We start from the raw sequence: 17,408 nt of genomic DNA on the forward strand, positions 1-17,408 counted from the left end.
ACTTCTGGCTACACAATTGATCTTCTTGTGTGTCTCCTTGGGCTGAGGATAGAGGGGACAAAAATTATCTCCTGTGCCTTCCCCTTTTAGGGGATAACTGGCTGGCCTGTACCTCCTAACCCCTCAGTCTTCAGGGGCTGGCAAAGAGACGCTTGTCCCTTCCCACCCTTTCCCAGATTTGGACCTTAGCGTCCAAAATATGGGGGTTAGCATGAAAGCCTCCAAGCTTAGTTACCAACTTGGACCTGGTACTTGCTGCCGCCACCCAAAAAATTAGAGTGTTTTGGGGCACTCTGGTCCCCCTGAAAAACCTTCCCTGGGGACCCCAAGACCCAAATCCCTTGAGTCTCACAACAAAGGGAAATAATCCTGATTCCCTTCCCCCCTCCAGGTGCTCCTGGAGAGATACACAGACACAAGCTCTGTGAAACTACACAGAGAGATTCCCCCTCTCCGTTCCCAATCCGGGAACAAAAGCACTTTCCTCTTCACCCAGAGGAAATGCAAAATCAGGCTAGCAATCCAACACACAGCTCTCCCCTTGATTTCTTCCTCCCACCAATTCCCTGGTGAGTACAGACTCAATTTCCCTGAAGTAAAGAAAACTCCAACAGGTCTTAAAAGAAAGCTTTATAAAAAAAAGAAAGAAAAAATACAAATGTTCTCTCTGTATTAAGATGATACAACACAGGGTCAATTGCTTAAAAGAATATTGAATAAACAGCCTTATTCAAAAAGAATACAAATCAAAGCACTTCAGCACTTATATTCATGCAAATACCAAAGAAAAGAAACCATAGAACTTACTATCTGATCTCTTTGTCCTTACACTTAGAAACAGAAGACTAGAAAATAGAACTACTTCTCCAAAGCTCAGAGGAAACAGGCAGACAGACAAAAGACTCAGAGACACACTTCCCTCCACCCAAAGTTGAAAAAAAATCCGGTTTCCTGATTGGTTCTCTGGTCAGGTGTTTCAGGTGAAAGAGACATTAACCCTTAGCTATCTGTTTATGACATGTGCCTTCCCCTTTTAGGGGATAACTGGCTGGCCTGTACCTCCTAACCCCTCAGTCTTCAGGGGCTGGCAAAGAGACGCTTGTCCCTTCCCACCCACCAATTCATGGGAAGGCTCTTTGGGCAAAGAGGGCACTAGCTGGAGTACAGGGAATGCCCCGCTCTTTCTATTAACAACCCTGCACTGAGCCTCACCGTGGTCTGAGGTCATTTCAGAGTTGCCCAGTGTGGGGCTAGGAAAGGGACGCAGCTAGAGAAACTCAGCTCTGGTTCAGCAAACATAACTCAAAGAGATGGCAGAATCCCCATGCTGCAGGAAGACATAGCTCCACCGCCCCAGGAATATGGGAAGTGCTTTGGAGTTGGTGCCGGATACGAAGAGGCTGTAATTCTGCAGCATGTGGCATTGCTCCGCATTACCGAGTAACAGCAGTGACTTCCCTGTAGCAGGTTCTGTAGCTGCCTGTCACTGCCAGGATGGGCTCCTGTTCTCCGCCCAGCCACTTCACACTGCAGCTGTATCCTGTACACTGCACCCAGACAGGAGACTAAAACGAACGATGCTCTGATGTTTTTAGAAAAGGGCACTGCCACATCCTTGAAAGTTGTGCAATGTTTTTTTTATTCTTGGTGATTAACAGCAGCCCACTGGAAGCTTTGATAAAAAAAATAAAATCCTTTTCTTGCTACATGTGCTATTGCCAGGAGGTAAGGTTTGATTTTCCCTGGCAAGGCCTTCTTCAAAATGTTTACTCTTTGGGATAAACTCTGCACTGTGGCGATGGCTTCACAACATTTTGATGCTGTCACATTCCATCATGGGCCATTTTAGACTTGCTGTTAACAGGATCTTATGCTAGATCTGAATTTGTCCCCAACAATAAGAGGATATCCCATAAGATATGGGCTTGCTGCAGACATTTCTGGGAGTTATGCAGGAGGTCAGAGGTTCTCAAACTGGGGGTCAGGACCCCTCAAGGGGTCGCGAGGTTATAACATGGGGGGTCGTGAGCCATCAGCCTCCACTCCAAACCCCGCTTTGTATCCAGCATTTACAATGGTGTTAAATATATAAAAAAGTGTTTTTAATTTCTAAGGGGGGGGGTCGCATTCAAAGGCTTGCTATGTGAAAAGGGTCACCAGGAAACAAGTTTGAGAGCCACTGGACTAGGTGATCATTCTAGCCTTAAAACTATGCTGACCATCACATCTTAGCTACTTATATAGTCACATTACTGTAGTACCTGAGCACCTCACAATATTTACCAGGCTCCATGTACGCAGTGCATCCGGTGTTTTGGTTTGCTGGCTTGTATTGAAAGACCCTTCGGACGTCTTGCAAAATGTGGGACAAATTAATTAAAACTAAGATGACCTCACTTTCCCCCCTGGTTGTATAGGAACTCAAATTAAAAATTATTTAAACTTGCTACTATGTCTTTAGCATTCAAAGCATGATACTATGTCAAACTTTGAAACAAACAGAATGCGAAGAAACTGGATTTAACGTAAACAGAACCTAACCATGCTAAATATTAGCAACAAGAGATGGGGCAGAGAAGAAGTAGAAGTGTGCCATTCTTCAACCCCTGAAGTGCTACATACTGATATCGGATAGCTATTTTTGACATAAATGCAAATCAAGGAAGGAAACGCTTTGGAGAACAAAATGAAGTGAGGTAGGTTGTTAATATACTGCATCTAGTGCTAAGAATAGTCAATAAAATCACAGTTGATTGTTTGGTTCTGTGGAGGGGACTGTGTTCAGAGCTGGCAACATTTTTTGCAATTACTTTTTCCAGAGAAAAATGCAGATATGGCAACATGGAAACATTCTGTGAATTCATGTCGATTTCAATTAATTACTGAAAAAAATGGATTATTTTGTTTCAACATTTCTAAACAAAAGGTTTCAACTTTTGGATTCAAAAGTTCCTTTAATTTTCATTAAAAAAAACCATGATAAAAATGTTGTAAATGGTTGGAATCCAAACAAAACATTTTTATTTTGTCGAATGAAATGTTTCATTTTCACCCACAACAATATTTTTTAATTGATTTCCTGAAAAATTTGAAAAATGTTGACCCAAAACAATTGTTTTTTGTGATTGTACGTATGTGGATGAGAGAGAGAGAATCACTAAACAAACAAACATTTGTCTAACTCTTTTTATGTTGGGAAACGTAATAGGCATTAAGATGGGAGCTGACATTTCAGCTCTGGGCATTTCACAAACTACAGAAAAAAAGAAAAAACAACTGAGGTTGTTGCCTTTTTCCAGATGAGATGAAGCAGAAGGTTTATTTCAAAAACCAACACAGGGAAAAAATATGTTACCTTTGGATAGTGCTTTTATAACCGTACTGTGGCAGGAAATAAAATCTCTTTCACAAGAAGGAATTGTGTAAAGAGAACATACTTGTATACTCCATACAATTTCTAACTTTAAGGCTTCCTTGTACACCCTTATTTCTGTCCTTTGGTGCATGTGTGTTACAACACCATCTTTAATGATGTTAGCATGTTGTTTTTCTCAAATAATGCCCTGAGGGAAATCCTGGCCCCATTAAAGTCAATGGGAGTTTTGCTACTGACTTCAATGAGCCAGGATTTCACTCTGTAAGTAAAAAGGTAACAAAGCTGCATTTGGATTTGAAATGCTGCCTTCCTTAAGTGCAATTCTGGAGATGGCTGAGTTCACCATGAAGCCTATTAGCTGGGCTACAAACACACCAGCAAATGTTCATTATTAACATAAGGTCTTTACTTAACAGACCTGCTTTGCTGGTGCCCTACATCTGGCCTAGATCATTTCCACCAGTGCAAAGCATGCACACTCACTTTGCACAGGAAAATGATGAATCTGGCACAATGTGCAGCAAGTGAAGTGCAGTTTAATGCTATAATTACATACTTGGAAACTCTATAGCAGTGATACTCAGACCGCTGGGGTTCCAGAGCGATCATTACCCAAAAGAGCCACAGTAGTATGAACTCATCATTTTATTTACTATAGTACAATATATTCCTAAGAAGGAAATATTTAGTCCCCATTTTTCTTATATAGTCTCCTATTATCCCCCACTCCCGTCCTGATTATTCACAATTGCTGTCTGGTCACCCACACACACACACACATACGTTTTAGGGTTGCCAAGCAATTAAAGAAAGTAATCATGATTAATCACACTGTTAAACAATAATAGAATATAATTTATTTAAATATTTTTGGATGTTTTTCTACATCTTCAAATATGTTGATTTCTGTTACAACACAGAATACAAAGTGTTACAGTGGTCACTTCCTATTTATTATTGATAAGTATTTGCACTGTAAAAAAAAAAGAAATAGTATATTTCAATTCACCTCATACAAGTACTGTAATGCAATCTCTTTATCATGAAAGTGGAACTTACAAATGTAGAATTATGTACAAACCCCCCTGTATTAAAAAATAAAACAATGTAAAATTTTAGAGCCTGTTCAGCCAATCACTCAGAGAATTTTGTTTACATTTGCAGGAGATAATGCTGCCAGCTTCTTGTTTACAATGTCACTTGAAAGTGAGAACAGGTATGCTCATGGCACTGTTATAGTAGGCGTTGCAAGATATTTAAGTGCCAGATGTGCTAAAGATTCATATGGCCCCTAATGCTTCAACCATCATTCCAGGGGACATGCGTTCGTGCTGATGACTAATAGTGCTCAATAACAAATGCAAACCAATGTGAATCAACACATTCATTTTCATTATCTGAGTCAGATACCATCAGCAGAAGGTTGATTTTCCTTTTTGGTAGTTCAGGTTCAGGTTCTGTAATTTCCGCATCAGTTTCTGCATCAGTGTTGCTCTTTTAAGACTTCTGACAGCATGCTCCCCACCTCATCCCTCTCAGATTTTGGAAGGCACTTCAGATTCTTAAACTCTGGATCAAGTGCTGTAGCTATCTTTAGAAATCTCACATTGGTATCTTCTTTGCATTTTGTGAAATCTGCAGTGAAAGTGTTCTTAAATGAACATGTGCTGGGTCATCATCCGAGACTGCTATAATATGAACTATATGGCAGAATGCTGGTAAAATAGAGCAGGGGACATATAACTACCCCCCCCCGAGGAATTCAGACACAAATTTAATTAACACATTTTTTTAACGAGTGTCATCAGCATGGAAGCACGTCCTCTGGAATAGTAGCCAAAGCATGAAGGGGCATACGAATGTTTAGCATATCTAGCACATAAATATCTTGCAATGTCGGCTACAAAAGTGCCATGCAAATGCCTGTTCTCAATTTCTAGTGACACTGTAAATAAGAAGAGGGCAGCATTATCTCCCATAAATGTAAACAAACTTGTTTGTCTGAGCGATTGGCTGAACAAGAAGTAGGACTGAGTGGACTTGTAGGCTCTGAAGTTTTACTTTGTTTTGTGTTTGAGTGCAGTTATGTAACAAAAAAAATTTACATTTGTAAGTTGCACTTTCACAATAAAGAGATTGCACTACTTTACTTGTATGAGGTGAATTGAAAAATACTATTTCTTTTGTTTGTAATTTTTACAGTGCAAATATTTGTAATAAAAATAATTTACACTTTGATTTCAATTACAACACAGAATACAATATATATGAAAATGTAGAACAACATCCAGAATATTTAATACATTTCAATTGGTATTCTATTGTTTAACAGTGCAATTAAAACTGCAATTAATCACGATTAATTTTTGTAATTATGATTAATTTTCATGAGTTAATCATGTGAGCTAACTGCGATTAGTCAACAGCCCTAATATATTATATCTATATCTATATCTATATCTATATCTATATCTATATCTATATATATATATACACATATATATACACACACACGTGTATGTGTCTATAATTATTCCCACAACAGAATGACTGACCAAGTATTATTATTTTAGCAAATGTAATTGGTTAATAACACCCTGATTGGTTATTAATTAAACCACACAGTGTTTTAATATTATGTGCTGCAAAGAGCTGCAGGAGATGCATTAAAGAGCCACTTGCAGCTAGCAAGCCTCAGTCTGAGTATCATTGGTCTCTCGTTATATCTGCATCAAACTATACACACACCAGGGGCCAGAGTGAAAAGGCTGTAGGTATAGTTGTTGTTAAAATTATTGCAGAGGGGCATGGTTCTGCTGAGCACCCTTTACTCAGTAAGTTAACTGGGGGTGCAGAAGGTTCTCAGCTCCTTACAGAATTGGGCCCTATTCTTTTTTTGTATCACTACTTTATTAAAGGTGCAGTAGTTTCAGAAAATGCTTCCCAGGCTCCTTTCAATCATTCTGATTCAGGACACCTGAGGCTGTCAAATCTCACAATCCAGGTTACTTTTTAGGGGAAATCTTCTCAGGCTGTTTGTTTTGTAAACCAGCTAGTCTCTCTAGAACCACAAAAAGTCAACTATATTTCCACCTCGAGTGACCTGGTTTCAAATCCCAGCTTCAGTCACAATGAAAATGAGTGTGGTAACCTCCTGCTCATCCTACTGACTTTACTCATCAGAAGCCCAGAACTAATGCTGCTTAAAACGAAGGGTACGTCTACACTAAAAATGTAAGTCAACCTATATTAGGTCATCTTACAGCCACTGCAGTAATTACTGTGGTGGTGCACGTCCACACCAGGTGTTCTTCTACTGACCTAAGAAGGGCAGTGTGGGGTGCTGAGAACCCAGTCTGTCCCCCTCTCCTCTCCCCTTTGGGTTTGGGTCCAAAGCCACCAAGGCATCTCCCCTCCCTATTCCCTTCCAAGAGCCGGGGGAAACTGCCTGGGGCTTCTTGCCCCAGGGAGCGAGGTCCAGCTGCCCCGGCTTCTCCTCCTCCTCTGGGAGCTGGGCAGCCTTGTCAACTTCATGGCTCACCAAGAGGAGGGAGGAAGGTTGTAGTGTAGACACTGACATAATTAGGTCGGCATAAGCTGCCTTAGGTCGACCGAACTGTGTGGTGTAGACCAGCCCTGATATACATTGACAGAAGTGGGGATGGGAGAGTGGGCAGCAGAAGTGTGTGAACAGAGGTCAGTACAGAGGAGCACTGGCAGAATTGCTCTTAGGAACATTGCCCGGAAAATGCTTGTACTCTGTCTTGTGCAACCCAGTGCAATTGGTACCCTGTCTTTTGTGAGCACTGAATTAAACTCACATATTTAACAAACACACATCCCTCCACAATATGTTATAACATATGCTAATAAGCTTGATTTAAGTCCCAGACAGAAAGATCCAGGTATGTGCTGTCTGCCAAGATAGTGCATGCACACAGCTGTCTGCATGTGCTAACATTATATTAAGGACAGTGGCTGTTTGTTTTCATTATCCCAGGATAATCCAATTGATTTCATAACATAGAGGTTTATGATCTTCCAAGAGAAGAACCAGCATCTCAGCTAGTAATGGACATTAGCAACTGATCACATTTAAACCACACCATCCTTTTCTTAAATCAGGAAAAAAATGCTACTCACTTGATGAAATCCCAGGTAGTCCTGAACTGTAGGTGAGACGTAGAAAACATAACCCTCTGCTGTGACTGCAATGACAAATCCATTGAGTGCCTGAAAGAAAGAAGAGATCCAGTCCTAGAGAGTGACAACAATCTTTTCTGTGCATGCGCATAGGTTCATGACATGGAGAAAAACACCACTGGACTAGGGGTGAACTTGTTACCTGGGATCCTAGAAATCCCTTTGCCGCAGAAAAAGATGGAATTTGCATTTTTAGAGAGAATTGTTAGTTTTTACATTTTATGAAAAAATAAAAACATATACAGTAGAACCCAGATTATCCGAGCCTCCATTATCCATCTCCCTGTATTAACTGAACCACCGGCCACCCGGGGCTGATAGCCATGGGACAAAACAGATCGAGGGGCATGATGGGGGATTGTAAAGAAAGGTGGGTCTTTGGGCTCTGATTCAGCAAAGCACTAACTTAGGTGTTGTTGACTTCAATGGGTTTTAAGTACAGGCTTAAGAGCTCTGCTGAATCAGTGCCTATTTTAGAGATTGTTCACTGCAATTCAGTTGCCAATTTATTTGACAAATGCACCTTTTTTGGATCATTCCTGAACTAATGATTTACCACTGTCAGAGACCATGATGGGAGGCGGTCAGGCCTAGAGCTTGGAGCCAGGGGTCAAAGCCAGAATCAGGAGGCTAGAGCGGGGCCGGAGTGAGAGCTAGGACGGAGCAGGGCTAGAGCAAGGCTTGCAAAGGTTGTTGCCACTGTTAAGCAAGGAATAGTTCCAAGCCCTAGAGTGATGTTGAGCAGACTAAGCTGCTGTGAGGCTGATATACCTGCCCTGAGAGTCACCAGGCCAGTTCCTGGCTTGTAGATTGGCTGGAGCCTAGCACAGCATGACTCATCAGTGCATGTGTCTTAATCAGGCTCTAGTTCCGGGATGACTCATCATTTTACAGTCACAGCCAGTGCTCTGAGTACTCCAGCCGCACTGGGTAGCTGGTCAGATCGGTGGTTGCTAGGTTACTGTTTCTGCACACTCACCCAGGTAATCCCCACCCCACAAATCACCAGGCAAACACTGCCACCATCAATACTTGTGGAAATGGAACTGTGCTCCATCTGCACGTGACTGTGTGCCTGCATAATACAGGGTCTGAGTCTGCTACCACTCTTCACTGAAGAGCCTGGCTTTTTAGCTCCAGCTCAAGCAAATCAGACATATAGCTCCAGAGGCCCCTGATTTAATCCCTGCTGCTATCCAAGATGGTGGCGATCTCCAAATGTGTGCATATGGGCATTTGTACATAAATAAAACATTAATAAAGCTTTGCACTGGCCACTGTGGCTTAACGTAAGGACTGAGGGAGCAGGGAAGGTGGGTGCTTGGTACCTCTGAGGCTTAAATAACCACATAGGAGCCAGTATTCCCTGCCCTGTGCCCTCTTGCCTCTGAGGCCTCCGATCTATGTGGGATCCTACCCTTACACCTGTGGGGCCTGCAGTTACTTTCTCTCTCTTATTAGAAATGTGCAAATTCTTTGATAAAACTTCAAGAAAGCAATAGCATGCTTCCCATCTGTCTCATACACGGGAGCACAGTTCGTTCACATCTGATTTCACCCTGGTTCCAGCCAAATGGCGCTAATGTTCTCAATGTCCTTCAACATATCCTAACATGACACTCACTCAGCTGAGAATTGCTCGGCAAAGAGACTGCACTTTTATCTACCTCTCCATGGGCAGATGATAAAGCTTCTAACATGGACCTAATCTGTATAAATACTCACTGCTTATGTTAATTGTATTCATATCACCTTGAGCTCTGTACTCAGCAATTAAATACAAGGCATATACTAAAAAGGAAAAAAATAAATTGATAGCTCCTCAATGACAAAGCAAAAATCCCCCACATTAGATGAATGGACCGAAAAATATGGAAGATAGTGTTTATGGTAAAATAATATTCATGCATCGAGTACACCCATCAAAATAGACAGAGATACTGAGATATTTGGTTGCCATTTATACAATGCTCAGATATATTGCAGACTCATCTGTGAAAACTCCCCACCAATTGCACTGGATTGTCTTTTTGCAAAATTGATTACTATAATAAATCTGCTGTGGTTTGTTAACAAGCAAAGAGTGAATTGTTTTGCAGTTTACGAAAATTCCTAGAAACAAAGGGTGAAATCCTGGTTCTAATGAAATCAATGCCAAATCTCTCATTGACTTCAACAAAACCAGGATTTTGCCCCCCATAGTGATTGAAAGATGTCAGTCTTCTAATGTGATATTACCGTGTCCTGTAGAGACACTGAGCAATGTCATTGCATTGTGTCTCTCTTCCACAGAAAGTGATATGTTCATTTTTGTCATTGTTAATATTGCATCTACAGAACCTGCATGGCAATGATCTGTAAAATGGCTCATACTTCCTAAATAGACGGCTACTAAAAATATCAAGTCTTGGTCACCAGCACCCTGCATTCTTCTCAAATCCTTCAGTCCTAACTCCGGTAAAGTCCCACTGAAGCCAGCAGGAGTTGTGTGCGAATGTAGGAATTGCTCTGCTTCTTCTTGTAATATATTTTACCCAAGTAACATACAGGCCACCTGCAACTTGAATAGAGAAAAATCTTTCACCCTTGGTTTGTAATCTCCAACAGGAGCAGCACGAAGAATACTCTATATCCAGGAAAAGAATGCAGGATTCCTGGTTGGTCTAAAGAAAATAGCTTCCTTATTTGTATGGAAAGAAAAGAGGAAGAAAAATCCATAATACCCTAAGAGAAAATTGTTTCTTGTAAATTGTGATCAATTAATGACTGCTTTGTTTTGGTGTGAAAAAAATGCCAACGCATACAAGGAAAAAATGATGGCTTCAAGTCACGCAAAAGGATTGCTTTCCCAGTAAACAACGTGCATTTAGCTTCTTGATGTTGTTAAACGTTTGCACTTGCAAGGGTGCTAAGAAAAATCAGACCCCTTCAGTCAACTGGATTCAATATTGGCTTCAACTGAACAACTCATGGTACTGACTGTTTGGAGTGCTGTCTTCATTCCGTCCTGCTACTGGTTCTGTTTGCGCACTCTTCACAGTGAATCATCAGTCAGATTTTCCAGGTTACAGAAACTTTTCATGGGAGCTAGTTTTAATCTTAAATCGTTTGATCTGTGTTCCAAAGGACTTTTGCTCTCAGAGTTGCTATATTAAAAGGCCGATACTATGTGAGTTTGATCCTATGCCAGTTGAAGTGAACTGTAAAGCTCCCATTGATTAGAATGCTGCAGGACCAGCTCTTAGAAGCATTTCTCCCTACACCACAGTCTTTTTTAATGTAGATGCACTAATCTATATCTTGTTGGCTCCTGTTACAAGTCAAGAACTTGTGTGATGAGATGTGATCTTTCAGTCCAGATATACTGAACAAGGCTCTCAGTAGAATACAGATGGGACCGTTTATTTCAAGAACCTCCAGTAACAGGTAAGCAATCTCCCATTCTGTGGCCTGCAATGTGCAGGAAGTCAGACTAGATGATCATGATGGTTCCTTCTGGCCTTAAAATCTATCTATCTATCACCAGTGATAGCAGTGGCATCATTTGCTATAGGGTAAGGGGGGACAGTTGGCATCCCCACACTTTTCATAGGTCTATATGATCCATCATGTCTTCCACTTTTTGTCTCCCTATCCCCCTGCCCAGTGCCCCCGCTTTCAGGATATAATGTTAAGCAGAATGTTCTACGTGCTGACAACTTCTACTGCCCCCAGTAATTTTTCTGAAATGAGGCCCCTGATGATAATCAGCTGTTTATTAATTATTATTCGTATTATCATTGCCCCAAGATGATCCTTGCCCCAACGAGCTTACAATCTAAGTAAATCAGACTGTAATGCATACTGTGTAATAGCATTTAAATTACTGCCATAGCTAAGGTATAATGTTAGAAAGCTTATTTCATGATCAGGGCAAACAATGATGGCTAATGGTTTTCAGACTGATAACACTGAACGAGTTAGCATAAGCAAGAGATACTGAATTCTTCCTGGGGTTCATATGCAGTGCAGCAAGTGGCTTTTCAAAGTACTTACTAGAAGAACTGGATTCCAAATGCCCCCAGACAGGCGTAGAAACTGGTCACAGAAAGTGAAATAGAAAATCAAAGCACAGATTTAAGAAATGAAAGATCACAGGAGAGTCAGGGAAATTAACAGAGGGACAAGAACTAAGAAAATCATCCCGAGGGTTAGGTTTGACTATGAAAGCAGAAAGCACTGCAGGAGCAAGACTGAAGGTACTGAGCAATTTAGATTTTAAATTCCTCCAGCATCAGCACTCACAGCCTCACACTGCCTGGCCCAGCTCTGGGACTCCTTCCCCTGCTGCGCATGCTGATGCCGGAGCAACTCAGCTAAGGGGTGCTGGAACGGGTGGGGGGCCAAGGGGTCATGGCCCCATCGCTTTTTCCTGTTTTAAGGATGAGCAACAAGTGGAGGACAGTGGATGGAGAGGAGTGAGAGGCTGGCCTTGGGGGAAGAGGCAGAGTGGGAGTGGAGCCTTGGGGTGGAGGGCAAATGGGACCATGATCCAGAGGCTGGATGCCCCCTACTTCTAAGAAGCTTCCAGTGGTGGCACTCCAAAGGCGGCAGGCTGTCATGCCTCCAAAGGGCGGTGACCTGTGCTGCAACCTGCATTTCTTGCCCCCGCATGCCTAGCCTCTTTGGGGGGGGCTTAGCTTCCCCAAGCCTCTCATATGCACTGCCCACGTTTGCGAACCAGAACCGACAGGGGCAGATTGGAGCTACGAGTAGCACAGTGGCTGTTCCAGAGAATCTTGACTAGAACTTGTGGCGGGAGGGGAATGGGAGGAAAAGTGTAGCAGAGGTCTTCTGTCCAGGGGAGGAGGAGCCTGTTGCCTCACAAGTCCTCCTCTATTGCTTTGCTGGAACAATAGGGGGCAGGTTCCAGTTCTGATGAGTGGCAAAGAGGTCCCACCAAGGGGCACCCCAGTTCTCGAAGAGATACCATAGCATGGTGGCATCATGCAGCTCTCACTTGTGATTGAAGTAGAGAGTCCTGCTGAGTGCATCGGCCAGGGAATTCAAGGTGCCTGGGAGATACATGATTTGAAGCATTATATGGTTTTTATGCACCAGTTCCAAAGGCAAAGAGACTCGAAGCAGAGGGAGGGTGACTTGGTGCCACCCTGCTGGTTGATGTACACTACTGCCATGTTGTCGGAGAGCAGTTGAACATGGAAGGACTAAATGAGTGGGGGAAAGGCTTGAGAGAGAGACAGTGGCGGACCATGGTGTGGGATCTGTGATGCAGGTCCACGATGACAGACGTCAGTGTTGCAAAGTGGTCTACTGGAAGGAAAGCTCTCGCCACGATGGAGTCAGAACGTGCGCCGATAAAATGCATCATCTGTGTAGCTTTCAATACTGATTTTTCCTCATTGATGCAAATACCTGAAGATACCAGTAGGATCGCAGAGGTTACTTTCTGGCACGATAGTACCAGGATGAGCCAGTTGTTAAGGTACTGGTACACAAATGGCCAAGGCAGCACATTTGGGCTGTTACCACAGTGAAAACCTTTTTGAACACTTGTGGAGCTGTCAATATACCAGACGGAAGGACCCAAAACTGGTAGTGTTGGTGTCCTACCTGAAAATGGAGAAACTTGCAGTGGGCTGGGTGAACATTGTGATAGAACCAGGCCAGTTGGGAACAGCAGAGTAGTAGAAGGGAGATATACTGGCCACTGGAGAAGCAGTTTTGTGCTCCTTGATTGACCAGAGCAGGGGCTGCTCCAGGCTAATGAAAACACCTGACTCCAATTAACCTGCTAAGAGTCAGGTGAGGCTGTTAAGCACCTGACTCTAATTAAGGCCCCTCTGATGCTATAAAAGGGCTCACTCCAGTCAGGCCAGGGGGAGCCAGAGGAGAGGAAGTGTGTGTGAGGAACTGGGAGCAAGAAGTGTGCAAGAAGCTGAGAGTGAGTAGGCATACTGCTGGAGGATTGAGAAGTATAAGCGTTATCAGACATCAAGAGGAAGGTCTGGTGGTGAGGATAAAGAAGGTGTTGGGAGGAGGCCATGGGGAAGTAGCCCAGGGAGTTGTAGCTGTCGCACAACTGTACCAGGAGGCGCTCTAGACAGCTGCAGTCCACAGGGCCCTGGGCTGGAACCTGAAGTAGAGGGCAGGCCCAGGTTCCCCCCAAACCTCCAACTCCTGATCAAACACAGGAGGAGTTGATCTGGACTGTGGCTTCTACCAGAGGGGAAGATCTCTGGGCTGTTTCCCGACCCACAGGGTGAATCTGTGAGGTGAGCAAATCCACCAATAAGCGTAGGACTCACCAAGGTAGAGGCGGAACTTTGTCACAATATCTACATGGAAGTAAGTGTCTTTCACACTGAAAGATGCAAACCAGGCTCCCTGGGGGAAGGAGGGAATAATCGATGCCAGTGTTACCATATACAATTTGGACTTTCTGGTAAAGATGTGCAGGACCTGAAGACCTAGAATGGGTAGCACTCTCCGCCCTCCTTTGGGATGAGCAAGTACAGTGAGTAGAAGACTCTTCTCTTGTACTGAGGTGGGACAGGCTCTATGCCCCCCTTGAAAAGCAGAGTGACCACTTCTCGTAGGAGAAGGCATTCATGGGATGGGTCCCCTGGGGAAGTCCAGGGCAGAGTGCTGATGAGGTGAGAATGAGAGAAAATCTATGGAGTATCTGTGGTGGATGATCTTCAGTACCCAACTCTCCGCGTGCCCCAGTTATGGACGAATAGGGCAAGATGGCTTCCAAAGGCGATATGGGATGCTGGGGGTGGCACGGGGGAAGGTTCATAGGTCTCAACCTGCATGTCAAAACTGAGGTTTTGGCTGCTGCTAGGAAAGAGTCAAAGAGGTGATTGTGGTGAAGGTGGGCAGGTACAGCTACTGTGAATGATTCTGCGTACATGGTACCTCATGCTGGCATTGGTGGTAGGCCAGGTAAGGAGAGCGTTCGCATGGATGGAATGCTGGTCTCTGCTGCCTGCGTCTTGGGGCCAGGGTGTACATATGAAGGGATCGTAGAGTAGCCCGGGAGTCCTTCAGCAAATGAAGGGATTTGTCCGTCTTCTTGTGGAACAACTTGTGCTCATTAAAGGGGAGGTTCTTGATTGTATTTTGGACCTGTCTGGGGAAGCCGGAGAATTGTAGCCATGAGTCCCAGTGCATTATGATCAGGGGGGCTAGAGAGCAAGAAGACATATCAGCTGAATCTCCACCAGCCTGGAGGCCCACCCTGGCCACCATTTGTCCCTCATCTATCAGTGCCTGAAATTGCTGCTGTTGGTCTGGTGGCAGGTTGTCCTTGAACTCTGCTAGCCTACTGTTGTTATTAAAGTCATGCTTAGCTAGCAGAGCCTGGTAGTTTGCAATCCAGAACTGTAGTCTCACCGAGGAATACACTTTTCTGCCTCGCAGGTCCATGCTCTGTGCCACCCTATCTGGAGGAGTAGACTTCTGTGGGTGCTGGCGTGCCTGCTCTGCTGCCATGTGGACAACGAGAGAGCTGGGGAGTGGGTGTGTGAAGAGAAAATCTGCCCCTTTAACAGTCATGAAATACCTCCTCTTCACCCTCTTCAGTGTGGGGGCACAGGAGGCAGGAGTGTGCCATGCTCCCTGCATCAGTTGAAGAATTGATAGAGCCACCAAGGTGGGTTCCTGAGGTTGGAGAAAGTCCAGGAGCTGCTGTTGTGGGTTCTTGACCTCTTCCAATGGGAACCTCAAGTCTGCTGCTGCCCTCTGAAGCAAGTCCTGGTACTGGCGAGCAGAGAGCGTGGGAGAGGAATGAGTGCTTCAGCTGGCAATGATGTATGCCCCTTCCCCATAGGCCAATGGAGCCCTTGGGCAAATGGGGGACCATCAATAAGATGCCTGTGATGGTGCCTGGTGTCCATGGTAGGGATCACAAAGTGCCCAGAATGGCCAAAAAGAAGGGTCCCTAGGATGTGGTGGGCCCTGCAGGCAGCAGTACTAGGCCTCTGCTGCTGGATCAAATGCTGGGGTATAAGGCAGCCTGGCCCACGAGTCCAGAAAATGAGGACTCCGAAGATGGTTCCGGCAATGGGGGGACCATTGGTACCAGAGAGCTGTCATGCAGCAATGGGACAAGGCTTCTTTGGCAGTCGCAGCAGAGGTTCGCCCTCCAGAATGGGGATGACACTGGTGTGGGGGGCGTTCAGAGAGATGTGGAGGCTGCGGATATGGAAGGATCAGCTCCTCCGTCAGTAAGAAAGGCTCAGAGTCCCTGGTGTGTGTCTGGAAATGACAGAGGGCCCACATGGTGTCTGTGGGGTCGGCCCATCTGGGGGAGCAGATGGGTGGTGCACATGCTGATCGGTGTTCTGGACTTGTGAGTACCAGGGCAGTCATCGGTACAGTCGGATTCTGTTTGTGCCTGGCCTTACCCTCCACATGGGGAGGCTTGGGCGCTGTTCTGGTTGCATGCAAGATCTCCCCAGCCTGACCTGGATGGAGAGGAAATGCTGCACATAGGAGCAGTCCATGACGTGAGAGTGTTTTTTACTCTCATGTTGGGACTTGTCCTTTGTCTTCAGTCCCGATGGATCCAGGGCATGTAAGGCCCTTGGAGGGGTGCTCAGCACTAGTGACAGTTGCAATAAGACAAGGTATTAATTTTGGCTGACAAAAACCACCCCTGGGAGGGTCACCGAAAGCAAACAGAGCAAGAGGAGCTGGGGGAAGGCTATGAGCAGCTGTGTGGAAGCAGGGATCTGCCCTAAGTCGATCTCCTTTATAACATCTTGCTGCTTGTTTTCATTCCCAAGACTCTATCACAAAGGAATCCTGGAGGTGGGTTATTTGGTTTAGACACACAAGGCTAGGGGGGAAATGGCCAGCTCTCAAATGGCAACATTGAGAAGCCAAATTGGTTTTGGCAGAGACATGGCACCATTACTCCCCAATGCGCATTTCCCCCCCAACGGCCGACAATGACATCAGCTGGCGGAAGACATTGAACTTCAGTGATGTCTAGTAAGGATGCCGCCGTGAAGATGAGCCTTGGTGCATTGCAGAACGAAGTTCTAGAGCTGCCCAGGGAGTCTGCATCACGGGCGCCAGGACATCAGGGGCCAAGGGACCATGCCCCTCCCACTTTTTGAAAGAGGACAGGCCTGGCCCACCCACTTTTCACATGCGCCACCCCCTACCCCTCACCTTCCCAAATTTCAATTGGTATTCTATTGTTTAACAATGCAATTAATCATGTTTATTTTTTTTAATCACAGTTAATTTTTTGAGTTAATCCCACGAGTTAATTTTGATTAATTAACAGCTCCAGTGATTATCCATCAGATATATATAGTAGTCTCTGTCATCCAAGACTAATTAAGGGTATGTCTTCACTGCAAAGTTAATTCGGGTGATTGGCACCCATGATGGCCTGGGCCAGGTGGGAGTAGCCATGGTTCAAAGTTACACTGGCATTCCTGCATCCTTCCTGGTGCTGCACTTCCCTGTGTGTGTCACTAAGGCTTCCGTGGGGTCTTTGGGCTGCAGTAACTGAGCTGCTCTGGGATTCTTTCCCAGTGAATTGTGGGAGAGCTTGTCTGTCCATCTGGGGACACAGGAGAAATTGTGGGAAAGGCACTGGAGGACAACCAGCACGGAGCGACTTAGCCTGCATCCTCACTGGCCAAGTGGGTGGGTTATCAGCCCATATGCAAGCTGCCCCCAACCTCTAGCCCACAGGCCAGCAAGCTTGGGTGTAAAGCACCACCCCACTTGGGTGAGAGGGCTTTGTGTGTGGACAGGATGGGGGCCAGGAGCAACAGCTGGGTAAGAGCTCAAGTTAACCCTGCAG

The 17,408-nt window shown here is 44.7% G+C and overlaps 1 protein-coding gene across 3 annotated transcripts in view; it reads right to left on the reverse strand.

Annotated features, from left to right (window-relative positions):
* The window catches only part of LOC115659982 (aryl hydrocarbon receptor-like), a 114,347-nt gene that overhangs the window by 18,335 nt on the left and 78,604 nt on the right, over positions 1 to 17,408 (reverse strand). For all 3 annotated transcript variants that reach the window (XM_030580840.1, XM_030580839.1, XM_030580841.1), the window contains exon 4: positions 7,520 to 7,609. In XM_030580840.1, coding sequence (XP_030436700.1) covers positions 7,520 to 7,609 — 90 coding nt within the window. The remainder of the gene's footprint in view (positions 1 to 7,519; positions 7,610 to 17,408) is intronic.

The sequence above is a fragment of the Gopherus evgoodei genome, chromosome 11, assembly GCF_007399415.2.
Source record: "Gopherus evgoodei ecotype Sinaloan lineage chromosome 11, rGopEvg1_v1.p, whole genome shotgun sequence".
NCBI classification, from domain to species: Eukaryota; Metazoa; Chordata; order Testudines; family Testudinidae; genus Gopherus; species Gopherus evgoodei.